This window comes from Lepidochelys olivacea (assembly GCF_965140295.1).
Source record: "Lepidochelys olivacea isolate rLepOli2 genome assembly, chromosome: 2".
NCBI classification, from domain to species: domain Eukaryota; kingdom Metazoa; phylum Chordata; order Testudines; family Cheloniidae; genus Lepidochelys; species Lepidochelys olivacea.
The window spans coordinates 167,833,069-167,860,127 of record NC_140412.1 but is presented as its reverse complement, the minus strand read 5'-3'; the positions used below and the strand labels follow the sequence as shown (position 1 = coordinate 167,860,127).

Here is a 27,059-nt window from a genome sequence, read left to right as displayed (position 1 = left end):
CCCTATGATCGTGTCCCCTGAATAGATATGTGGACACAGCTGGCAACAGGCTTTGTTGCAAGGACAGGATCCTGGGTTAGTGGTTTTGGTGTGTGGTGGGTGGTGAGTATTTGCTTCAGGTTGGGGGGGCTGTCTGTAAGCAAGGACTGGCCTGTCTCCCAAGATCTGGGAGAGCAATGGGTCGTCCTTCAGGATAGGTTGTAGATCCTTGAGGACGAGTTGGAGAGGTTTTAGTTGGGGGCTGAAGGTGATGGCTAGTGGCGTTCTGTTATTTTCTTTGTTGGGCCTGTCCTGTAGTAGGGGACTTCTGGGTACTCTTCTGGCTCTGTCAATCTGTTTCTTCACTTCAGCAGGTGGGTATTGTAGTTGTAAGAATGCTTGATAGAGATCTTGTAAGTGTTTGTCTCTGTCTGAGGGGTTGGAGCAAATGTGGTTGTATCTTAGAGCTTGGCTGTAGACAATGGATCATGTGGTGTGGTCTGGATGAAGGCTGGAGGCATGTAGGTAAATATAGCAGCTCAGTAGGTTTCCGGTATAAGGTGGTGTTTATGTGGCCATCGCTTATTGGAACCGTAATGTCCAGGAAGTGGATCTCTTGTGTGGACTGGTCCAGACGGAGGTTGATGATAGGATGGAAATTGTTGAAATCATGGTGGAACTCCTCAAGGGCTTCTTTTCCATGGGTGCAGATGATGAAGATGTCATCAGTGTAGCGCAAGTAGAGTAGGGGCATTAGGGGACGAGAGCTGAGGAAGCGTTGTTCTAAGTCAGCTATAAAAATGTTGGCATACTGTGGTTATGTCATGCTATAGGTAAGAGGAGGTTATTATGTGTAACTAGAGGTTCTTCGATGTGTGGTCCCTATCTGTATTTCAATGTTGATTATGCACGTGGATCATGCGTCCAGAGCTAAAGAATCTGAAAGTAGTGTTCGTTGGTCTGCACATGAGCCCTGGCTCACCTCATGTCTCTGTCCAAGGGGATAAACAGCAGGGCAGACCAACTGCCTATCTGATTCATCTTGGTGAAGGAAATGGAGAAACTCTGAAGGAGAGGGGAAGGAGGGCGGGTAGTGGAATACAGATAGGGACCACACATATCAAAGAACCTCCAGTTACAGGTAAGTAACTTCCTCCTCCTCTTTGAATGATGGTCCCTATAGCATTCCATTGTCAAGCAGTACTTAAGTAGGAGGAGGGTGCAAGATTCCAGAATCTATTGGTCAGTGGATGTGTGAAGACCAAGTAGCCCTGGGAAGGTGGATGGTATGCCTGGATTGCCACCAAGGACTCACAGGAAGTGATGGACAACCCTGATGTCTTCAAAGAGAGGATGTAGTCCAAGATGAGAGAAATATCTGCAGTTTCTGGGAGAATGCCTCTTTAATGTGCCCCAAAAATAAAAGTGCTTCCATTTAGGTAGGTAACATCTTCTACTAGAGTCCTTTGTACTACGAATAAAGAAGGCTCAAACTTCTGTGAAGCATGAACATTTGAAGGACGAGGCCCATCCAAATTCCAAGCCCTGAGGTGAAGCTGAAGCAGATCAGGATACTTGATCTTGCCATTCCACTGGGTCAGGAGCTTGGGAAACATTGGGAGGATGATTGGTAATCAGGGTGACATACATCAGAGTTTGGGAAACCAAAACACCAGAAGGGGAAGATCAGGATAAACAGTGTTCTGTCCTGCCAGATTTTGTGTAGAACTTGTGGCAGCAGCAGCAGCAAATGAAAGGCATAAATGAACTGATCCAACCAAGAAGCAGAGCACTGAGCTGGGAGTGGTGACCTAGGATTCCTCTGGAGCAATATGTGGTGCATTTCCTGTTTGCTTGAAAGGTGAACAGATTTCTTGTTGGAGTTCCCCATTGAATGAATGTACTCTAGGAGGTTTTCCTCCACTCCATTTTTAGCCTTTTGAGATAAGGTATAATGTAACCTAAGATTTAAGTTTGAATAATCTACTCAGTCTAAATCTTGAAGTACCAACAATATCAAATGAAGGGTGACAGGGTGTTCTTTATGAGTCTTTGAAAGTTTTAGTTCTGACTTATGTTTTATTTTAAAAGTTCACAGAGCATGTATAAACAAAGAAGACCACAACAACAGCACTTCCCACCATAACTTAGAATTTATACCCTTCTTCTGGCCTTTAACCAAGACAATGCTGGCTCAGCCGCCAATTTTGCAAGTCAAATTTAATCTGATCAAGCTTATTAGGAGGGGGGAGGGGGAAGAGGGGAAACTTCCCCCCCCCCCCGCCAAACTAATTTAATTCCTCACAGCAGACACATTAGTTGAGAGTGATTTTCCAAAGCCAGTCTTTGTAATAGGTTCAAGCACTCATTTCAAGAATGCTAGCACACAGTAAATATTTGTGCCAGGAAATACTGTGTAAAATTAATGGAGGATGCACTCTCTCTCACTCCCTCCTCTGGAGACCAGTTCGCCAGTAGATGCAGAGGATCCAAGCCACAGCAGCGTTTACTATTCCTGCAGCCTTCATGTAATTGTTATGAAGCTTTTTAGTCCGCTAGTTTCCTAGAACAAAAGCAGGGTATCAAAAGGTTTTGTGGGTAGAGGGGGGAAGGACGTGGCATGTGGAAGTGTATAGCAGGCTGCAGAAGAGGTGGATTAAAAGATCCCTAGAGTTAGCAACATTGGTATTTTACCACGAGAGACTCACAATATTTGCTGTTTTTCTTAGAGCTCCAGTCCTGGAGTCAAGTGACTACAAGGGAATCTCAGCTTTCATTTTAGTTTCTAGTCCTAACAGCTGTCAAGAAAAACCTGGAAGTGCACCCTAATAGCTCAAACCAAAATGCAAAGAAAAAACCTTCCTCCACCCCTTGGACAAATTTGAGGATTTTTTGGGGGGCTTGTTTGAATGCATGGTACTGGAAATACTGCAGTTACTTTCAAAACTCAGGCAGAAGGCCTGTTTAAATACAGTACCCAAGATGGACCAATAGACAGTTGAGCCAATGGAATGAAGACCCAAGCTTCCTGGAATTAGTGAACCTTCCCTCCCCACTGAAATTGAAAATGTAAACTAACTCATTAAAACAATTTTAGGAGGAAGATTCCTAAGAAGCAAACATGTAACCCACGCTAACACAATCTGTAGACGCCTCTCTCTTTTGGCTAGTCCACATGGAGATAGGAGTCTGCTACAGTGGCAAGCTAAGGAAGTTTCTCCTTTTGCTCAAGCAGTATATACTCCTGGTTTTAGCACTGTTGTCCCATGAAGGGTCAGTTATATATGCCACTAGGTAAGTTCCACCACAAAGAAGGAACAACTGAACTTGCAAAAAGAAAGAATTCAAATTGGTTTAACTGGCTTGATGAGACCAAAATGGGGTAGATCTTTCTGAACAGAGGAGCTACCTTAAAACTTTGTATGCTGCATTGTAGGAGCTTGGGAGAGCCATGGCCTTCAGCACTACTGGACTTTGCATCGTGAGGAGGATAGTTTGATTTAATGGTAAAGATTTTCTAATCCGAAGTGACTGGCTGTTATGATTACACATCAATCGTGGTCAGCTCAGCGCCTTCTCCAGTTTAGAGTCAGGGCTAAGCTTGAGCCCACTGGATTGGAAAACTGTTTCACTGGTGCACTAATGGAGATGAAACTCAGTCAAATCTATCTAAGGTTCTTCCAGAAAGGAACAGCCAGAGAGCCAGATGAATAAAGTCAATGACAAGTCAAAAAGGAAGACATTTTACAGAACAGTCTTGATCTTTGCTGAAGACACCAATCAGTTTTATCTGAACTTTGGAAGAGGTCAGAGGACTTTAAGATTATTGGCTGATGACCTGTCAGTAGGAATCAACTAACTTTACCCTCTATCACGAAGAAACAAGGGAATGACATGAAATGACAGGAAAAAGGTTAATCCAATGCACCATTTGGAGAAAAATGCTGTGTCACTGAACTGTGGAAGTCACTGCTGAAAAAAATATACGACTGTTGACACAGAGGACTAGACACAGTATGACTACTTTTATTGCATATTTTATTGCATATTTTATTGCACTTCCTGTTCCTATTTATTGAATATTCAGCAGACTCTGGTATTTTTTTGCTGGAACAGATATTTCCACATTCCATGGGTGCTGTCACTCTGCCAGAAAGAGGTTTGACCTAGCAAAATGAATAAGTAGATCTGAGGGTAAAAAGGGTCCTTAGCCATCAATATTGCCTATTCAATTAGCTGAAACAGCTCTCATCTTTGCTTGCGGTATATACGTATTAGTGAATGGCTGGTCCACAGATAATGTTGCCGTCACTGCTACCAACCACTAGTCAAATTCAGACTACTACTAGGCAGCTACTAAAGCGTCAGTTTTACATCAGCACCACCAAAATTACATTACAATGTTTAAAAAGAAAAAAGTTAACACTTACTATCCTGTAAGGATGGTGTAAAAAGGAGTCTGGGCAGCCAGCTAAAGCCATTTGTTCTTCCAATTTTTCTTCAAATTACATCTACTGCTTCACAGCACCTGCAGAGAACAAACAAAGTCAGAAACCACACTGAAGGCCTGACAACTTATTCCTGAAAAAACCTGTTTGAGAGGGACGGAAGCAGGGAAGGGTAATAAGAAGTGGCAAGTACTTGCACCAACTTGGAGGAGCAAGTCTGCAGGTCAGGATTCTGAGGTAGTATTTGATAGCTTGGGAGAACAAGTCTGCTTTTTCATTTAATACCAGATTAGACAGCTCCAATAAGAGAGCCAACTATTGTCAGGTTGGCTCCCTCCCAATCTACTTGCATGTCTCCAGTTTTAGTAGTGTATGGAGGAACTCTCCTCACTTTGGAGGTATATATATATTCATATACCTCAGATTTTACCTCATAAGGGTCCTCTGAATTCCAGAAATAAATCAGAGCAAGACTGAACAGCCACAAACTATTCCACACATTTAAAATTGGGGGAGCTACAACTCTAAAGTGTTCTAATTTTCCTTGAGAACGTCCATTTGAGTGTAAGCATTATATCTTTAATTATATTATATACGTTTTTTTCCACATGACCCCCTTCTTCATTCAGAGTACAGTGTGAATGCAAAAGTGGAGCACAATTAGGTTTGCATGAGCAACTATAAGACTGGTATTTCCTAACTTGAGCACTGTCACCTAAATAGTGTTTTAATGCAGTGGTTCTCAGTCACTGGTATGTGTACCCCTGGGGGTATGCTGAGGTCTTCCAGGGGAGTATATCAACTCATCTAGATATTTGCCTAGTTTTACAACAGACTACATAAAAAGCACTAGCGAAGTTAGTACAAACTAAAATTTCATACAGACAGTGGCTTGTTTATACTGCTCCACATATTATACACTGAAATGTAAGTACAATATTTATATTCCAAATTATTTTATAATTATGTAGTAAAATTAGAAAGTAAGCAATTTTTGAGTAACAGTGTGCTGAGACACTTTTGTATTTTTTAGGTCTGATTTTGTAAGAAAGTTTTTAAGTGAGGTGAAACTTGGGGGTACACAAGACAAATCAGACACCAGAAAGGGATACAGTAGTCTGGAAAGGTTGAGAGCCACTGTTTTAAAGCAGTTCAGATAGCTGACTTTTTTCCCCCCTTAGCTCTCTATCTGCATGTTCAGAGGGCAGATTTTCCTCTTCTATCATTATTTCATTGATAGAGCCACCTAGTCAGAGAAGACGTTTGAAAGTGGAGAACCACCAGATCAATTCAACATGAAGAAAACAGTCGACAGAACCTCCATGCATTACCACAAGTAACGTGCTTGTCTTGCCATTTCTTATTTCAGTGTCCCACCGAATACCCTGCATGTGTCTGAGACCATTCCCTTCCAATTAGATGCAGTCCAGGGGAAAGAGACTTCAGAAAACATGAAGCCAATGAAGACTATCCCCCTGTAGAGCTTCTATCCTGTTCATTTTTTATAACAGCTTCAACTGCCTCTTTACAGAGGCAGCTGGTGGCTGAGTATTTTCATATGAGGAACATTTGGGGCTTCCATCCCCATCCCAAAAGAACAAAAGTTTACAGACCTCCAATTCATTCCTTTCAGGGGGCAAAGACCATTTTCTGTTCTAGGTTTGGCCCTGATCCATGAATGGGGTTCGGAGCACGACTGTAATACAAATAATCAGCCCACCCCTCCAGAAAAAGCAAGTTGGGATGATGCCTTTTTGGGGTGGGAGAAATTCTGGATATAAGCCAGTAGGTAAATAGATTGCTCTGTTTCTAGGTCCTGCAGTCTCTAGGTACTTACACAATTGCAAGACAGTTCACCTTTCCCTAGGATATTACACATCCACAGACACGCTTTTAGGCCCCTACCCTCCCCAGCCCAGCTTTTCCGAGTGACTCACGTTCAGGATCCTGCATTTCAGTGAACTTTTGACCCTCCACTGTACTATGTAAATAGTTAATACATTACTAACCCTTAAGTTAAAAGGCTCCTAAGCCTGTGTTTGCAGTTCTGCCCCAGTAAAACATGTTATTTTATGATAGTTGTAGAAAGAGCTTTGATAAATCGGGATTATTGCTGTGGCAGGCGGAGTCGATGGAGAACCCTTGTTGTGTCTTCTTGTCCAAGACAGTACCACTTTACTCCTTTTAAAACTCCAAACCATGACAGTTTAGAGTGCTGTCCTCACCCACAGTACATTTCCCAACTCTCATTCCCCACTGGTGTAGATGGGCATGGCAACTGATATAGCTTTTAATCACAGAGTCATCAAGACCTCAGAGCAGGAGTGGACATGGTGGTTAGTGGGGTGGCAGGGTCTCTATACTAGCACTTTCCACTTTTGTCACCATATAGGGTTGCCAATTCTCCAGGATTGTCTTGGAGTCTCCAGGAATTAAAGATTAGGTCATGTGATGAAAACTCCAGGAATACCTCCAACCAAAATTGGCAACCTAGTCAATAGAGCTGCACTCCAAAGAGAATTTGTTGGGGGATGGGGGGAGAACCACGCGGGAGGGAGGAATAGAGGGAAACAGACTAAGATGTTTAACTTTCACCCCAACTCCACTCAAATCGGGATGAGTGTCAGGCTGCAAATATGCATGTCCCTTAGCACAAGGCCAAACTATTAACTGGATTTTTCCTTGTAAGCTATCTACAGCGGAATAGCTAAATGACTTCTTGAAGAACCACCGCTGACTCCTGAAGTTACAGGAATTTGCGTGTTTTAGAAATCAACCTGAATGTAAACTGTGCATCATTTTACAGTGTGAAGTCTTCAAACTAGGAATGCTAGATTTTTATTTCGGCAATCAAGAGAGACACACATAAATTGTATTACAATATGATAATGTCCTAAACTGCATGTAAACTACTTCGCACACAGGCTTTGAACGCCATGTCCACTACAACAAGAAATATGATTATCGGCTCATTCAGAGATCTTTGAAAAGCTAAGTTGCGTCTGAACAGATAGGCCGTATCAAAAAGACAAACTAACAACCCAGATGCCTCCAAAATAGAGTGCTCTCTAACCAACATGCTGCTTCTGTATAATAGAAGACACTCCATCACATGGGCACTGTAACAGGGTCGGCACCTACATCTCACAAGCGCCCCTTCTGGTTGAGTGTGTCTGCATTCTTGCAGTGAGTAGCCCCGGCCCTGGTATGGGACAGTATCTTCCTGTGGCCCTGCTGTGCTCAGGCCCTCCCCAGTCCCAGCAGCCAGCCAGGAGCTCCCTCAATGCTCCCCGCCAGCAGATTGTCTTGGGCTCAGCCCTAGCAGCCAGCCAGGAGCGTCTCACTCCCCAGTCCCTGCCAGCAGACTGTCTTTGGTCTAGCTGCTCTTCCAGCCAGGTATGCAGTCCTTTCTCCTCCAGCTCCAAGCAGCAACTAACTGCTGCTCTGTTCTGCGGCTCCTTCTATATGGCCCTCCTAGCCCCTGATTGGCCACTCCAGCAGCCCCTCTGATTGGTTGCTTCGTCATAACCACTCTAGGCCACTTGGAGGACCTCTCCACTGCTCCTTTCCTTGAATAGGTGTGGCAGTACCCTGAGGCCTCCAGCAGGGGACCTTTCGGCCTAGTCCACCCCATCACGGGCACCATCTAGAAAGGTGCCACTTACTCTTTCTGCAAAGTAGGCTTGCTTAGAGTGACAGCAAAACGTTTTTTTAAAAATTAATTTATAGGTTTCAAAGGTACTTCAGTTATGCAAAACAATGGATCCTATTACTTAAAAGTACTCTGCTTCTAGGAAAGGAATGGCATTTCTAATAAAGCCTTTGAAATAGCCTTAACAGCTCCTTAAGCAAGTCGTCAGAGAGAAGATTTCCTTATCCACAGTGAGATTTGGCATCAGAAAACCAACAGCTACCTAAAATAAACACTACTGTTAATAAAAGTATTGGATTTGTACACTATTACTTTGAGTTGCGTGGCATGCTGCTAGTTTATCTGTAAAAGATAACTTAAAATTTAATACTTAAACCTTGTATTACTCATACTGGAAAAGACCATTTTAAGAACCAAACAAGGCTCTCTTTATTAGACTATGACATGATGCCCTTTTAGTACAGCCGCTAGGACACCCATATAGAATATATCTTTAAACATGCAAACAATAGGCATGGCCAAGACCATCTAACTTCCACTTGTCAAAAGTTTACATTCAGTTCTCATGAGGGCTGTTCTTGCTAGATTGGCAGAAGGCAACTCCAAATTTTATTTTTCAGTATAGATTTTGCCTCAATTCTTGAACACATTTCAGAAGATTCATATTAATTTAGCTGACACGTGCCAAAGCTTCTATCTTGCACAGAATGAATTTTGTAGGTACATCAAGACCTAAATTGGCTGGAGTCTGCAGGAAATATTCTAAAGTTGCTATAGTGTAGTAGCAGCACCCCGAAAGGAATTATTTTTATTGGCTTGAGCATTCAGATAGATCAGGGAGAGTGGGAAAGAGGGTGAAGAGAGAAGTCAGTTTTGTACTGCAACAATTTTAAGTTAATATTTAAAAAGTAACATCTATAAAACATTGCCTTATTTTTATAAAAAGGCATGCTTGCTGTGATTTTTATTCAGTTCTAAACAAATTAGAAGAATACAGCATTTATTTATTTGTTTCACTGATTCCCAAGATAGAACACGAGTTAAATCCATTCTAAGTACAGAAGTCTGGATTACTGCAAGAAATTTTAATGTGTTTCCGAACAATACTAGACCAATATGTCGACTTTAGATTGTACTTTAATTTCCCCTACATTTCCAGGACACCAGTGGAAGATCATAAATTACTTCAAAACCATTATTCTAGGCAAGACTGCATAATTTATCAAGACTTATTTGTTTCACAGCAATATTCTTGAGTATTCATTTGTGAACACTGCAGTGAGGAGGAAAGCAATAATCTTCCAGTGACATCACCCCCAGTCATACATCTGCACTGATTTAAGACCACATACCTCTCTTGTCTTAAAGCAGTTTACCAAAATATCCCTGCTACAATAATATAAAGCATATTATTTCATCTTTGAAATCTCAAACTCTAATGTGACACACCATTAGAGAACAATAAATTTGAGGGGGGAAGAACTTTACACCAATTCCTTGGGGCAATCTATGAAAGTTAGGAGTTAAAGTCATTTTGCTAGCAAATTTAGTGTTTACCAGAACTAGCAATTTTAGAAGTGAAAAAAAACAAAAAAAACAAAACAAAACTTAGAAGCTTTACGAGGAATGTCAAAGTTTCCTAAGTTGTGATAAGTGTGACAAATGAAAGAATCCAACGTTACTACTTCTTAACTATGCACAGCTTTTATTAGCCAGTTCCATTTGCTTGGCCTAGCCCTGGAATGCTTCACTGGCATTTCAAAATTTGGGATTACTGTCAAATAAAACAAACAAAGCAGCACCACCACTAAAATAATTCATCTCCTTTGATAAGTACAGTACCCTGAACGTGTATACATATAACATCAAGGGCCACAAACGTATGATGTTTATGTAGTAAGAAGCACAATGTTTTCTACTACAATGTCTTAATTTACACTAACATTTAATCTTAAAACAAAATATTACTATTTTGAAGAGCTATTCAGCTTTTGGATTTTCTGCCTCTATGTCTGCCTATATACACATTTTTTTATCTAGAGACCAATTTTAGAAGTTGTTGGATGCCTTCTAAGTAGTTAGGCATTCAATAAAAGCTTTAGAGAGTTTGTTCCAGCAGACTCAAGTTCAGGCTGGGGTAAGGTTGAAGCTCTCTGCGTTTTTCCAAAACCGCCAGCATTCCCTAAAATGCAGAGGGTATTGCACATAGGGAATAGGTCAAATCTTTAGTCCACAGTCCGATAACATGTGAATGAATATTTCAAAGGATTCCTTCTAATGTGCACTATTTTGCATGTCAACAATTTCATACGTAATTGTTTTGCCTGTTTACATAACTTTACTTGTTCCCTCTTAAGGGTAGTGTTTTACTAGCTCAACTAACCTAGTCTCATGTCATCTAAATACTTCACCATCTCAGGGCTTACACCCTTTTCCATATTCACATACTAATTCTGGTATGGAACCTGGAACACCCTACTGTGTCAGTTATTCCCCTGCTTCTCACCTATTCCCTAACTCAAAAGTAGGGCACAGTTGGGAACTCTTTCTGCATGCCCACTGCCTTGGAGTTCTGGCACCTTCCGTATTCTTATAAAGCAGCCTGTTAGTCAGCCTGTCCATTTTGGGGAGAGGTATGTGTGGTGGGTGGGAGGTTGGTTAGTGTGTTAGATCCAAGTTTTGAGTTTGAACTCATCAAAATACCTTCAGCGTTTTGGTTGTTTGAGTAAACCCCACTCACAAAAATAGCAATTCCCGTCTTAGTTTTTTAATTCTAGGCTGTGGCCATTTCAACTCACCGACTAGGATTTGGCAATACAGTAAAATCCCACATAGTTGGCTAATATCTATGGAGTTGATATTTAATGTTGCATTTGAGCAGCATGATCAATAGGAAGAGCAAAGGAATTTAAGAGCAGGAAAGTAAGAGTCAGATTAAAGTACGACTTGGTGAATAGTGCCATCACATAAAAAGGAAGACTGGTGTTGAAACATATTCTGCCCTCTTGAGGTCCACATGCACTTAGACAAGAGCAAAACAGTCTCAGGAGTAAGAGCGAGGAGTCTCACATCACACTTGTGCAGCAGTAAATTGACCATGTAATATTTGACTCAGTCAGGGCAGGAAGAAGTGGTGTATGCCTGAGATGTAGAGAACGTGTTTAAAATCACTCATAACACACAAATTCATGCACTGAAATAGTGATCAATTAATTCATTGTGTCTCAGATTCAAACACCAAATACTAAAAGCTTGAGTAGCAACTACACAGGTGTATGTAATAATGTTAGATGCTCTGCTCATTAACTGCACACATTTTTAAAGTGCCAAATTTTAGTTACACTGCTTCATTTGTACTCTGCAAAGAATCTCAGAGATTAATATAACCTTTCCGTTTACCTTTGATAGGTAGGAAATATTTGACTAGTGCTGTTACCTATCTGAAGTGTTTTGACTGAAAATTAGGTTACTGACAAAACAAAATTTCGCAAAAAGTGTCCAATTTATATGAAAATTTTTGATGTTTGTTTTGGAGCATTAATTTGTTCAACTAAAAAAATTTCCATTTTGATATACTGCCACAGTGCCTCACAGGAATTGTAGTTTGGTCACATTGTGTCCTCATTCTCCTCTACAGATTGAGCTAAAACAAGTTTGCTGGGAAAGGAAGTCTAGAGTTTCTATGGGAAACAGAGAATGATTTCTCTCACCTTCAAAAAGATTTCTTTCTGCTGCAGAAGGAAAATAATTTTTCCAACCAATTCTAGTGGATACCAGCAACTATCTGGTATGTAAATAATCCTACTTATTTTCAGGTTTCCTTTATAGAAGTTGATTTCATGAGTTAAAGTTTCAGTTTACTATTTTTGTTTTTTTCCTTTTGCAAATGCTTTGAGTGACAATATTAGTCCAACCATTAGCTTATTTTGAACATTGTCATGAGCTGAACCAACAAAATATGTCAGCTACTCTTAGCTATTCAAATATTTTCTGTACTTCTAGAACAGATATTACTCAATGCATCTTCATACATTTTCAGATATTTAAACAGGTTCATTATATCACAACATCATTTTATACTTTACTGTTTTTTAGAATACCTGCCTAAGAGACCTTAACTGTATGTAGCCTACGGTTGAAAGCTCTTTTGTTGTAAGCTAAACAGCACAGATCATAAGGAGGTTTGCAAGAGCCAAGTTATTGCTCGGTCACAGGCTTCATATAGGACTGGAGAAGAGGAATTCTAGAAGCTTGTGAAGACTGTGACCACAAGGTCACATGCTGTTGCAAGTGTTAGCACATTCAAGAAATAAAAAAGATGGCTATCAGCTCAAACAATGTATACAAACTCTAATGAAGGTTCAAGTGCCATAATTCTGGAAGAGGCATTTCTCATCTAGGCCCCATGAAAGAGGTATAACCATCGCAGATCAGATTTCAGTGGCCATCATAGACCCATGTTTTATATGGCTCCCTACTAAGCAATAAATCTACACTTCAAAAACAGACTATAATCTCTCAGACTTTAGTATATCTTTTTTGTGACCATGTAGAGAAACAAGTTCGGGGAACATTTTCAGGTGTGCATCTTGAACATTTCTACTGTGTCTGAATCAGTTTCTCAACATTAGAGAGTGTGTGGAAATAACTGCTCCTAAGCACAAAAAGATTCCAACATTTACTATGCAATAGTGCAAGCTGCTACTTAATTACAGCCAGACACCAGTTCAGTCTTCTGGTGCATCACCTTCTTGTTTTATATTTGCTGGGGAAAAGGGCAAATTATGCACTTCGAGTGCAATACAGTCTCTGCCTCAGCTTGCAACCATACAAGGCAATGGGAAGATTGCAATGGTATGGTCACTCTGCCAACACAGAGGCTTTTCCAAGTTTTACATGTTCCATCTGCCAGACAAAGGCTTTAAATCCAAGCAGAAAGCTGTACAAAGTAGTTAAGAGTAAAGCAGCAAAGATGGTAACCTGCCAACATTTTAGAAACAGAGTTAAAAGGCAACTTCCAGACTATTTTGAAGAGAGGGCTCATGCTTTTTCATGATGCACAGAAGGCAGCATGGAAGGTTTTGTCCGTTTGTTTTAAATACTTCGGACAAGCTTCTCCACATTTTCTCCCTGCTATAAGCTGGAATCTCAGCGTGTGTCAGGTTTTCACAATACATCACCTCAGAAACTCTAGAAAAACCCTAGGGAGCGGTCATTTACTGAGCTCTTTAACAAAAGCTCTCTTTTCTCCAGAAGCGTTACCCACTGAAGTCACAGTGGTGCTGACAAGACAGCCACCCCAAATTTTATGCAATACTGAAAAAAAATTCTCATTTCAGTTTTTTGATATTCAGTGTCATCACTTCGCTATTTTTCAAACTGTAGTGTCTTCCAGGGCAGAAAAAACTGAATTTTTGAACAAAAAAAAAAAATACAAGCCCAGTACTGTGTCCTTTGCAAGTCATGTTCAGTGAACTTCACTGTTTATTTCATAATTATGTTTTCTGGAACCCAGCGAGGGCAACTCTATACAGTATGTCCTAGACCACTAAAGAGGGGTGTGGAGGGATGGGAGAGGTACCTTCATCCATGACTAGACAGCATGGAGCAGGAAGGATGGATCAGAAGACATTCTGGGGACTTCTCTGCAGGTCTCAAGGAAGTCAGAGGGTAGAGGCCTTACCTTAGTGGTAGCAGAGGAGTAGCTGCTCCGTTGCAAAAACATATACGAAAAACCCAAACAGATGTACAGGACAAAACCTATGACAGGCTGTTAGGGCCTGTCCACTTGAGGAAATGTATGTATATATTTATAGTTACACGGCTATAACTCTAGGGTTGCCAACTTTCTACTCACACAAAACCTAACACCCTTGCTCCACCCCTTCTCCAAGGCCTCATCCCTGCTCACTCCAACCCCCCTCCCTCTGTTGCTTGCTCTTCCCACCCTCACCTCACTCATTCATTTTCACCAGGTTGGCTCAGGGGATTAGGGTGCAGGAGGGGATAAGGACTCCAGCTGGGGGTGTGGGCTCTAGTGTGGAGCCACAAAGGAGGAGTTCAGGGTTGGGGGAGGGGGCTTTCGACTGGGGCACCGGGGATGGCAATGCAGGAGGAGATGAGGGCTCTGGAGTGGGGCCAGGGATGAGGGGTTTGGAGTATAGGGGGGGCTTCAAGCGGAGGCAGAGGGTTGGGGTGCAGGAGGGGGTATGGGCTCTGAGCTGGGGATGCAGGTTCCAGACTGGGGGAGGGGGTTCTGGGCTGGGGGTGTGGGCTGTGGAATGGGGTTGGGGGAGGGGTTTGGGGTGCAGGAGGATGCTCTGGACTGAGACAGAGGAGTTCAGAGGGCGGGAGGGGGAGCAGGCTGGGAAAGGGGTTACGGTGCAGGGGGAAAGGGGTGCATCTTCCAGAAGCGACAGGTCCTCTCTCTGGCTCCTATGCAGAGGCACGGCTACGCTGCTCTGCGCACTGCCCCGTCTGCAGGCCAATGGGAGCTGCAGAGCTAGTGTTTGGGGCAGGGGCAGTGCGCGGAGCGCCCTGGCTGCCCCATGCCCAGGAGCCAGAAGAAGGACATGCAACTGCTTCCAAGAGCCGTGCAGAGCCAGGACAGGTAGGGAGCCTGCCTTAGCCCCACTGTGCCGCCAACTGGACTTTTAACAGCCCTGTCAACGGTGCTGACTAGAACTGGTAGGGTCCCTTCTCAACCGGGCGTTCCAGTAGAAAACCGGACATGTGGCAACCCTATGAAACTCCCTGCATAGCGACTCTTATTCCAAAATAAGAGAGTGTACACACAAGGACTTATGCTGGTAGATTTTTCCCTGTGCTGACTAGAAGGGTTTATCTACAATCTCTTTGCAACCCGTATTGAGTACGCATAGCTAATTTATGAGATTTAAGTGAAACATTTATTCTGTTTTTGGAACTGGTATTAGGTGTAAACATTGGTGGCTTAAAGGTGGAGAGAAATGCAGAGTACCTGCTGGTCAGCAGGGAACATTAAAGTCTATAGGTTACAGAAAAGACATGTAGTTACAACCCTTTATGGTCCAAATCACTCTCCATGAAGTTACTACTTTATTCTAAAGTTACAGCAGGTGGCTGGTGTAACAAGTGACAATTCGACATTAGTCAATTAAGCACAGAAAAAGATTCCTTCTAATTAAGATAGTATAAAAATCTGGGTGATTGCTGGAGTCTAAATGCCACAGAAGTGGGTGCATTAAAAACACATGAATCCAGTAACACTCTCAGATAGGAATTTAAACTGATTAAAGTATTTCTTTTAAATAAACAATTTTTTTGGTCAGAGGAGTACGTATGTTCACATGTTGGGTAGGGATGGGGAGGAATAAAGAGGTTGTTTTGAAATTTACACTTTTCAATGCTTGACAAGATGCCTATTTCAGTCATCTTTTTTGTCATCACACTCCTTTTAGCTTTCCTCCCCAATATTCTAGCTGAGGAAAAAACTGCTTTTCCATGCATGATCACAAAGTCCAGATTTCAGGGAGTATTTTCAAGAGAGTATCCAAGTGAGTTATGCACGAAAGTCTGATTTTCAAAAGCAACTCAGCCTCAGACAGATTTTCAGTGCCTTTCTTAAAAATTGTATCCTTCATCTGAAGTTGGCAATTTCGCATTTTTTAATACAGAAAGTGACCGTGCCTTTGATTTTTGCAACACAGACCAAAATAGTGTTATAGGAAAAAAAAGTGCAGATGATTCAAAGTTACCTTTGAATACCTAACTATTGACAGTCACATTTGTGTCTGATGGTATGTAAGAATGCTTCCAGGTTTGCTTGTTCTCCTCCCCACTTAGATAAATTTACTATCTAAAGAAGTTACCCAACTTGTGGCACTTTGAGCACAGGTCTGAGTACAGTCGAGTGAAGGATCACTTAAGGTGTAATTTGAGTTACTCAAATGCATGTGATATCTTAAAAAGAAAACAGGAGCTAAACAAACATAGATCAAAGAGCTTGACGCAGGTCCAGGCACTTCCACAAATGAATGCAAAATTCCTTAACAAGAATTCTGTTCTACCCCTCACTTGCCATTATTAAGTGCAAATCTGTTAGTCTAAAAGCTCTACAGGCTATACTTTGTAAAGGAACTCACTTTTGGCACTGTAGGTTTGCTGCAAAGTGTAGTATCTTGTTAACAGGAGCTCACTGTTGACCCATTGCTTTGGTCCAATATTCTTTTTCTTTTTAAACTGGAACAGATGTACATTTTAGAAGCAGCACAGAAAGACTGATGTCATCCACCTCAACTCCTACCAGCAGGAGTGTGTTTGTGAAGCTTTCAGTGTTAAGATTGGTATTTTATATTGGCTCACCAGCACCACTATAGTTTAAACATCTCTAACTAAAGGTTGACTTTGCTAAGTCCTCTAAAATAGACATGCTTAGTGGGGTTTGTTCGGAATTCAGCGTGCCTCAGGAAGTTGCAGGATAAGGTCACAAATCTGGAGTTCCTTCAGTGTGGAAATCGAGAGACATGGTCCTGGAAAAAATAACCAGCCTAGAAACTTTTGTTAAAAATGGCTATTTTATTTTATTTAGTTTTTGCCCACAGCTAGAGATCAAACTATTGGTTATTAGTGGATCAAAATGGTAGCAGTCTGTTGACTGTTACCCAAGGTAGCAGGTGGCCCCTACTTAAAATCTTTGAGGGACCCAAAACAGAGAACAATATTTAAGAAAAATGTACCTTTTTCCCCTCCACCATGCCTATGCCAATGCAGAAAAATGGCTAGAGGTTTTTCCATTCCTGCCATTCCACATGCTTTAAAGCTTGACTCCTATAAGTGCTCTATGTGAGCAGTTAATTAGATTGCTTTGAAATCTGGTGTGCCTCATGGGGGCATGGAACAGCATTAGTGATCCAAATTTGGGGTCATTTGACTAAGAGCTAAGTCTCCTTTTAACTAACCGTACAAAGTACCAAGCTGACAGATACGGATGACTGGATGAATCACACCCGTCCTTGAGTTTGATGACTATGTTAACAGAAAGGTACGTTAATCATAGGTGCTGGAACTAGGGGTTCTGTTGCACCCCCTGGCTTAAAGTGGTGTCCATCATATCCAGGGTTTATAATTTGGTTCAATGGCTCTCAGCACCCCATTATACAAATTGTTCCAGTCCCCCTGACATTAATCACGAGTCCCCAACTAAGACTCTGCCAGAGGTTTGGATAGATCAGCTGGACACTGCTACAATTTGAGTTATGAGTGGCAGTTTTATATAGGGTGGGGGTGGAGGGGAGAAATGTAATCAATCTTTGGGGGGAAAAGATAAAGAGGTGAATGCTTCCAGGGATGAAAGGGATGGGAGACTAGGGGGAAAGAGAAGGGGATGGGTGGTAGGGGTGAGGAGAAGTTGGGGGCTCAGGGGAGTGAACAAGTGGGACAGCAGAAAGGGGAACATGGTGGGGGGGGGCTGAGTGACAGGAAGAGAGCAGGGGCCAGGACACCTGTCAGCCCCATTCTCCCCTCCAGTGTGTAGGCCTGGATCTGTGAAGCTATTGTCCCTCTAAAGGGTCTGAGTCCCCTCTCATATGATCTGAGATACAGGGGGCCTTCCCCATCTGGAGGTGCCTGAACCCCTCACTGCCCTCCCATGTGTACACCAGGATTTGGAGGGGGCTGTGCCCAGCTACAGAGGTTGGACCCCCTCCCCTCCCACCGAGCCCATCCGAGCTGGGTTCTCGGGGTGGGACAGACATCCTTTTTTGCCCTGGTTGGAGGCCCCCACCTTGCCCCCATACGAATCAGGATCTGGGGAAGCCCTGCCCCTTTGAGTGGGGAGCTGAGAACAGGTATACTTCATGCATATCACAGACCCTAAAGCACTCAGGAGGGAAGAGGGGTACATCCCGAGAGTGATGGAGTAGTTCACCCATGTCAGAGCTAGGCTTTCTGGTTGTATGCATCTCCATTGGGTATCCTCATTTTTAGTTGAGAACATGACACCTCACATCTTTCAGAGCCTCTTATACTGTAGACAGATAGGTAGAGGAGCCCCTCCCCAAAACAAATATTCTATCCTTCCTGTTTAAAGGAAGACGCTTCTGAGTGCTCTAAAATCCACAGGCTGGCAAGTTCTTATCATTCAATAGCATTAAGATGGAATCTTGTGATGAATGAATGGGTTGTAAAAGGAGGTGAACTGTGGGATGGACAGAGTAAAACGTATCAGTGTTCATGGGGCACACTGGGGCATTGCTGAATGAGAACAGAGTTAAGGTTGCCTGGGGAATCTTCACTCTGCCTCTCCTCGTTTTCTGAAGTTTGAATTTTGCTCAGCTCCATGTTCTGCAGCACGATGACCGATCACCATGCAACCTTAACTCTGCATTAATGTAGTTTTTTTGCCACTGAATAATGCTATCCACAAGGAAGGTGTCTCAGTCATCATGCTGTACTTCTAAACTCAGGTTTTCACATGTACCTTTTGCTCCTAACGTCGGTATGTCCAGAGAGGTGCTCCTTCAGTTCAGTTTTCAAAAACCATCTTCACTAAAACAGTCAGATGGAGAAGCTCTGCCCACCCTGACAGAGAGGTTTATTCACTCCAACCCAAGCAATTGTATTGGGGTCAGCTGAATTACAATATCACCTGTAAGCAGAAGACACCTAGCTCTGCTTCTGTTTCCTGGGACTCAGTTTAATCATCTCTTACAGAGTACCTGACTGGCATTCGGACTGAGACAAGAGCAAGTGGGACTGAATTTTAGCCAGCTAACAAGTGTGCTTGTAAACTGGGACAGAAGACTACACAAGGAAGCCAGAGGCAATATCTGCTCTCTTGGCAGAATAGGAGCATCTACCTTTTCTCACTCTAGTTTTCAACCTGAAGCGTTAAAGTAGTTTCATTCACTTTTGGATGCCAAGGTACCAGCAGCGGCCAAGTGTGCTCTCAATTCCTTATTTGTATATGGCAAGATTAAAAAACACAAAAAACAGAAACAAGTTTTAGAGTAGATGTCAGTTCTCTCATACCTGCACCTCCAAAAGAGTCTTGCAATGAGCAATTCTGGAATAAAGAGATCACTTGGAAATTTTAGCTGGTGCCTCTAGCACAGGGGCCGGCAAACTTTTTGGCCTGAAGGCCACATTGGGTTTCCGAAATTGTATGGAAGTCCAGTTAGGGAGGCCCAAACAGCCAGGCAAGGCCCAGCCCCCTCCCCATCCGACACCCTCCCCTCCCCCCGCTTTTCACCCCGACGGCCCCCCCGGGACCCCTGCTCCCATCCGGCCCCCCCCGTTCCCCGACAGTCCCCCCGAGACCCCTGCTCCCATCCACGGCCCCTACTCCCTGTCCTCGACCTCCCCAGGAACCCCTGCCCCTGACTGCCCCCAGCCACTGCATCCAAACACCCCCTCTCCTTCCTGACTGCCCCACCCAGGACCCCTTCCCCCATTCAACCACCCTGTTCCCTGCCCTCTGACTGTCCTACCACCTGTTCACACCCTCGCCCCCTGACAACTTCCCCAAACTCCCCTGACCTCTATCCAACCTCCCCCTGCTCCTTGCCCCCTTACTGCGCTGCCTGGAGCGCCAGTGGCTGGCAGCGATACAGCTGCACCGCACAGAGCGCCAGGACAGACAGCCATGCCTCCAGGCCGAAGCCAGCCATGCCACCGCGCAGCACAGAGCACCAGGTCAAGCCGCGGCTCTGCAGCTGCACTGCCCGGCAAGAGGTCCCAGCCCCGCCGCCCAGAGCATTGCGCCAGCGGTGCAGCGAGCAGAGGCTGCAGAGAACGGGGAGCAACAGGGGAGGGGCCGAGGGCTAGACTCCCTGGCCAGGAGCTCAGGGGCTGGGCAAGAGGGTCCCACGGGCCAGATGTCGCCCACGGGCCATAGTTTGCCCACCTCTGCTCTAGCAGATAGTATATTGCTCTGGCTTCCAGTTGGTTTCCAAGTGCAATACCAGGTTTGCTCCACCAATCTAGACCTGCTTTTTATGGTGTGGACTGTGTCTTCATGCCTCACCCAGAGGGTTATAATCTATTGGAACACACTCATTGAGAGCCTAGTTCACATCTGGAGACAGTGAGTTTAGCGAGAGACTCACTTGCCTTTCAGGGAATGGTTCACAACCCACTGACCCCAGATTTTTCTCATAGGGTAAACTGAAAGGACTGGGGACGTGGAATCTATGAATCAAGTCTAAAACCAGAAAGGACCATTGTAATCATCTAATCTGGCCACAAAACTTCCCCAAAATAATTCCTAGAGTATGTCTTTTGAGGGACATCCAATCTTCATTTAAAAATGGTCAGTAATGGAGAATCCACCACAACCCTTGGTAAATTGTCGCAATAGTTAATTACTCCCAGCATTAAAAATTCAGATTTTATTTCCAGTCTGAATTTGTCTACCTGCAACTTCCAGTTACTGGATCATGTTATACCTTATTCTGCTAGACTGAAGAGCCCATTATAGACAAGTTCTTCCCCATGTAGGTACTTACAGACTGCCATCAAGTCACTCCTTAAAGAAAAGGTTAAACTAAACAGATAGACTCAGAGCTCAATCACTAAAAGGCATGTTTTGTAATCTTTTAGTTTGGCAGAGAATATTGGTTGGCTGCTATACTGTGGGGTTCTGTGAGAAAATATTTCTCCCTCTAGGGTGCACCCTATAAATACTGAAATAGAAATTGGCTTTGCAATCCATCTTGTAGCCCAAAGAGCTACCTTCGGTTTATCATACTCATTGCTTTGCATTATATTGAGCAGTAATGAAAGGAACCTACAGGCCAGTATCCTGTAAAACGTTAGCTTCAACAAGTTAGCATAAAGCTGAGGCTTATGAACTTTGAATAGATAAATAGCCCAACAGAAAACCCAGAGTACCAGGGAGCTGAAAATAGAGTATTTAAGGGCAATTTCTGACCACAGGAACAACCAACCACAAGAGTACCCAAAGAGTCCAATCGTAAGTGTGCCATGGCAATGAACTGACATACATAACAGGTACATGAGCGACATTCACAGATACCTAACCACAAGAGGGCCACGGCAACAAATTGACATATATGATCAATTGAAATAATTGATATATTAACCTATAAAAGGACACTCCAACATTAGTAAGGTGAGGATATACAAAAAATACTATTGAATATGCATCACACACACTGGTGTCAGCGTATCATATTTTAAAAGTTGCATTCCTGCCTAGGGGCAGTAGGAGGAGGAGGAGGAGGAGATGTAGTACTTGGGAGGTACCAGAATGATGGCCACTGGTGATGACGGGGAAGGTGATGGTGATGATAATGGCTAACATTCCACATTGTTCTGCAAGGGATGGTGTGAGCATATGCATGTGCAGTCGGTATTATCTACCTACCTTACGGAGTTGGGGTGTTTGTGACTGTGCTAAATGTATTAATAAACTATTTGTAAATATAGAAGAGTTCCTATAGCGAGAGTGTTGTAACTGTGCACATCAGGGTTCCCAACTATATAATAATTTGAATAATACTGGGCCTGACCTTTTTTATTTGTGTGTGCACGCGTGCGTGCGTACACACACACACGCGGCTATAATCTGCATATCAAGTCAGTAGCATTTGTTATCAAAACCAATTACTAATTTGACTTTATTACATGTCCAACTAACCTTTCAATTATGGAAGGTTCAGTCTTTCCAGATTGCTGCTGGTGACTGATGTCTTGCTTAAGATTGTTTAGTGAAAGGGAAACTGATAACTCCTTCAAACAGACAGAAGCCTAAGACTATTATGCACTGCTCTTTATTTAGGTTGTGTGATCATTATTACGATTGCTGAAGCTCTTAGAATTTACTTAAGGGGGAATAAAAAGGGATTTTTTTTTATGGGATGGATTATTTAAAGATAATGGGAACTGACCATTTTTCAAAGACCGACAAATCCAATTAAGGGAAATTGAGTCCAAAAAAAAAAAGTCTTGTAATTCAATGAGATATGGACATATGACATCCTTAGGGTCACTTGAAAATCCAACACAGGAATGTACACTGCCTTATTCCAGACACTCCAATTTATTTGGAGGTCAGCAATGAAGAGAAGAAGAAATTTATCTGGAATTAAGTAGCTGTATCAAGTGTTGAGTTGGAGTAAGTGTTTCAGAACGCCAAACACTTACTGGCATTCTGTGATGTAGAGTGCAGGCTGGGATTTTTGGTTTCAGGAAGGGGAGGCATGCATCATCTCCTACTTCCGAGACCTGTGGGATTGGGCACAGCAGCCCAGCCTCCTCAAACAAGTACAATGACCCACAGAGAAAGCCACTTGCACATTGCCACACAACAAACTGGAGGTAGGACCTGTTAGGCCTAGAGTCTTAATCTTTTCCAAACGGAGTACATACTGAACAAAATTAACTCATGAAGGAGTTAAATTTTGTAGAAATGTTTAATCGGTGTGTTAATGTTCAACTGAAGTGTGGCCATCTGATTGCATGCTTTGTGTTTGTTAGTGTAAATTTGTTTGTTATTGACTTACTCCTGCAGAGATGAAAACTACAAGTAGAAAAGAACCCTATCTCCTCCTTTGAGCCTTACTGTCAACTGGTGACTGAACCCTAGCTCAATAATAATGACAGGGTTAAATTAACCGTCAGAGTAATTAACCAAGCATCGTGGCGGCCATCACTGACCATTTTTAAAGATTGGATGTCTTTTTAAAGAGATATACTCTGTGCAAAAGTAATTCTTATGGGGAAGTTCTATGTAAGGTTGCCACGTGTCCTGTTTTCGACCAGAATGCCCACTCAAAAAGGGACCCTGCTAGCTCCAGTCAGCACCGCTGACGGGGCCATAAAAAGTCTGGTCAGCAGCACAGCGGGACTAAGGGAGGCTCCTGGCCTGCCCTGGCTCTGCACAATTCCCAGAAGCAACCAGCATGTCCCAACAGCCCCTAGTCGCAGGTGCGATTAGGAAGCTTAGCATGCTGCCCCCGCCCCGAGCGCTCCCATTGGCTGGGAACTGTGGGTGCAGTGCCTACGGACACAGGCAGCACACTCCATGCAGACCTGCCACCTGGGGGCTGGACATGCCAGCCGCTTCCGGGAGCGGCACAGAGCCAGGGCAGGCATGGAGCTTGCCTTAGCCCCACTGACCGGGAGCCGCCTGAGATAAGCGCCACCCCGCCAGAGCTCACACCCCTTGCCCCAGGTCAGAACCTGCTCCTGCACCCTGAACCCCTCATTTCTGGCCCCACCCCAGAGCCTGCACCCCCAGCTGGAGCCTCACCCCCTACCACATCCCAGTCCCATGCCCCAGACCAGTGAAAGTGAATCAGGGTGGAGGATAGTAAGGGAGGGGGCTGGAGTGAGTGGGGGCGGGGCCTCAGAGAAGTGGCAGGGAAGGGGCAAGGCAGGGCAGGGCAAGGGTGTACAGTTTTGTGCAATTAGAAAGTTGGCAACCCTAGTTCTGTGGTCCATGTTCTACAGAAGGTCAGACTAGATGATCACAATGGTCCCTTTTGCCCTTGGTATCTATGAAAAGGGAAGTCAAACCCTTTGTTTTCTCAAATAGACCCTTTAAAATGGGAGTGTTCAGGGAAAAAAAAAAAAAAAGACTGAAGTAGTCTATAAAGACTATGATCAATATTACTAAAATGGTACTTGGCAGCACCCAAAATGGTACATATCTAAAGCTGAGTAGGACCAAATGCCAAATCCTGGACTTGAATGATGACATTTTGCCAACGACTTTCAGGACGACTCAAATTGGGCCAGGCCAACCTTTCAGTTTTTATATAGATATAGATGGCTAATATCAATGTTTATTTAAGCATTATTTTTATTTAAATTTTCAAAGTTATGGGAAGTTATGAGGGGAGGTCAGACAATTACAGACACTGAAAATTGAAAAGTTAAAGCTTTATAACCATTAAGAACACCAATTGGCAACTTTACATTTCAAAATATACAAAGTAAATCTCCTTAAATCCAACTAATAAGTTCTCAAGGGACTGTTTTCTTTGCCTGCCTAAATTTCAATTATTGATGGAAATGTTCCCCCCCCCCATCAGTTTGTGTGCCTACAGTGAAAGATTACATTTATCAAATAAAAAAAATTATCCTTCTGGGGATATTTAAAGGGGATCTGGCTGGAACGTCATAATTTCTGGCAGTCTGAGAGTCTGCACAAGTATGAATTAGCAGACGTATTCTTAGCTACCAAAATTTGTAGGAAACTGCATTCGGTTAACTTTCAACTTCAAATGCATCTGAACAACATATTTAGGTTCTCATGGGTATGGAGCAAATAGCATCAGTTACAGTCACAAGGTGAGGAGGTGCTTGCATCTCTATTCAAACCTGCAAAACCTGCTATTCCAATCCTGGGATCAACGAACAAGCTGCATCTAGAGACTTTAGTAACTTTCCCACTGTTGGTCAAGTTCCAGTGGTGAAAGTGTTTGCATACACATTTTACAACCATTGTCCAGGCCATTGGTAACAATTGCTAAAGCACCTCAGTGTAGAGAAGGCTGCAGATATTACTCATTGTGTAACAGTTGCATGTTGGAGGCAAGGTCCCAGGTCTTTTGCTTAACGTTAGAATTTATCAGGCAGGGATTTTCTACCTCTAGTTTCTAGGAGGGATTCTCCTCCTGCAGCATCATAAAGGGAACTGAAAAAACCCACTTAAATTCTCTCTGGCAAGGTATCTGATGCAGGTATTGCATAAGGCTGCATTAATAGCTAAGCACAGGTCACGTTGCAAGCAATAGGTTAGAGGTGGGGCTGGGGATAGCATGGGTCTGCTGCAGGGGTAAAAGAATAGGGCCATAGTACGACAGTGAGTCTAGCTTGTGGTGTTGCCAATAGACCACAAGGATGGGTTGGGTTGCTAAACCAAAGACCACTCCTTCAAGGCTTAGAGCTGCTTAGTTCCCCTCTCCTGGGTAGGGTTGCCAGGTGTCTGGTTTTCGACCGGAATTCCCAGTCAAATTCAAGCACAGCACCCCAAGCCTTATCACTGCCGTCTCTCTCCCTTGCAGGCTACAACAAAAGCGAGTAGACCCGTTGAACAAAAAATCAGTTTCATGCTGGCCCCCCAGATTTTAAGCTGGATTTGCTGCTCGTTTTGCATCGAAAAATTGCATTTTAGAAGCTGTTGGGAGAAGCTGAAGGTGCATCAGGTGCGGACCCTCCATGTTCCCCATGTCATATTAAAATCGCTGAAATGCCTGAACAGCAGCAGTGATACAGGATGAGTGGAGAAATCATATTCCGTTCAGCTGATACTTATTCATACACATTGAATTTCACGTCTCACCAGCACACGTACAGAAAAGTTCCCTCTTCCCTGGACTTCTCTGCTGGCAGAAATAGTCTAACCTCTCCTCGCAGAAATACAGTGAAGAGGTTCTCCAAGAAGTACAACATATATAAATCAGAGACTTCCTTGCTCAGGAAAGCCAAAAGTGTTGGCCTCCTGATAAATTCTCTCTCTGCTTTACCTGAAGTCTCAGTCACAGAAGAGTAGCTCTTAATTGTAGAAAAGCTGAATTTGTAACTGCTAATAATGGGCCATGAAACAAGAATGCAAATAATCTTTAATTTTAGATATACTTGAGGTTTAAATAGCACTAATAGCATAAAAGAAAGTGCAATGAAAAATCCAAGTTATATTAGCCTGCAAGTCTATTAGTGAATTTTTCAGTACTACCTCATATTAACCAGGCCTACAGAGAGCGAGAGAGAGAGAGCGCGCGAGATTATCATCCTCATGCTTAGATTTCTGCTTTGGATTAGAGTGGATAGCATAATGTGTCTACAAAAGGAGCATCACACTTTAGAAGTAGCCCAGGAGTAGAACTGACAGTTTTCTACTAGCACAAAACCAAATGCCCTTCCCCTCCCTCACCCCCGCCCCGGCTCACTCCATCCCCTGCTCCCTCAGTTGCTCTCTCCCCACCCTCACTCATTTTCACTGGGCTGGAGCAGGGGATTAGGGTGCGGGCTCCAGTGTGGGGCAAGGGTTTGGGGTGTAAGAGGGTGCTCTGGGCTGGGACCGAGGGGTTCGGAGGGCGGGAGAGGGAATCAGGGCTGGTGCAGGAGGTTGAGGGGCAGGAGGGGGTCAGGGGTGCAGGCTCTGAGAGGTACTTACCTCAAGCAGTGGCACGTCCCCGCTCCGGCTCCTACGCGGAGGCATGGTCAGGCGGCTCTGTACGGTGCCCTGTCCGCTGGCGCTGCCCCCACAGCTCCCAATGGCCGCAGTTCCTGGCCAATGGGAGGTAGAGCCAGCACTTGGGGTGGGGGCAGTGCACGGAGTTGCCTGGCTGTGCCTCCGCGCAGGAGCCGGAGAGGGGACATGCCACTGCTTCCAGGAACCTCAAGGAGCCTGCCTTAGCCTCGCTGCACCACTGGCCGGACTTTTACCGGTCCAGTCAGAGGTGCTGACCGGAGCTGACAGGGTCCCCTTTCGACTGGGAATTCCGGTCGAAAACCGGACACCTGGCAACCCTACCCAGAAGAGGGAAACTAAGCAGCTCTAAGCCCTGAAGGAGTGGTCTTTGGTTTAGCAACCCATCCCTAGCTGTCTATTGGCAACACCACAAGCTAGACTCACTGTCGTACTATGGCCCTATTCTTTTACCCCTGCAGCAGACCCATGCTATCCCCAGCCCCACCTCTAACCTATTGCTTGCAACGTGACCTGTGCTTAGCTATTAATGCAGCCTTATGCAATACCTGCATCAGATACCTTGCCAGAGAGAATTTAAGTGGGTTTTTTTCAGTTCCCTTTATGATGTTGCAGGAGGAGAATCCCTCCTAGAAACTAGAGGTAGAAAATTCAGCAAAATTTTACTACTGGTTCTCATTTAATCTTAACCAGTTTGTCCATTTCTAACTCAAATTCCATATCTCACCTTTACTATTAGGGAGGCACGACAGAAGAGCAAGAGATTTTCCATTTCCTCAATCTGGAAAAAGTCAGAAAGGTGGCAGAAGAGCGTTGTGCA

General features: G+C 43.7%; 1 protein-coding gene across 1 annotated transcript in view; it reads right to left on the bottom strand.

The window, feature by feature from the left end:
- Nucleotides 1-27,059, bottom strand: part of GRB10 (growth factor receptor bound protein 10) — a 201,595-nt gene that overhangs the window by 148,155 nt on the left and 26,381 nt on the right. The window contains exon 2 of the mRNA XM_084622039.1: nt 4,410-4,507. Coding sequence (XP_084478165.1) covers nt 4,410-4,460 — 51 coding nt within the window. The 5' untranslated portion in view covers nt 4,461-4,507. The remainder of the gene's footprint in view (nt 1-4,409; nt 4,508-27,059) is intronic.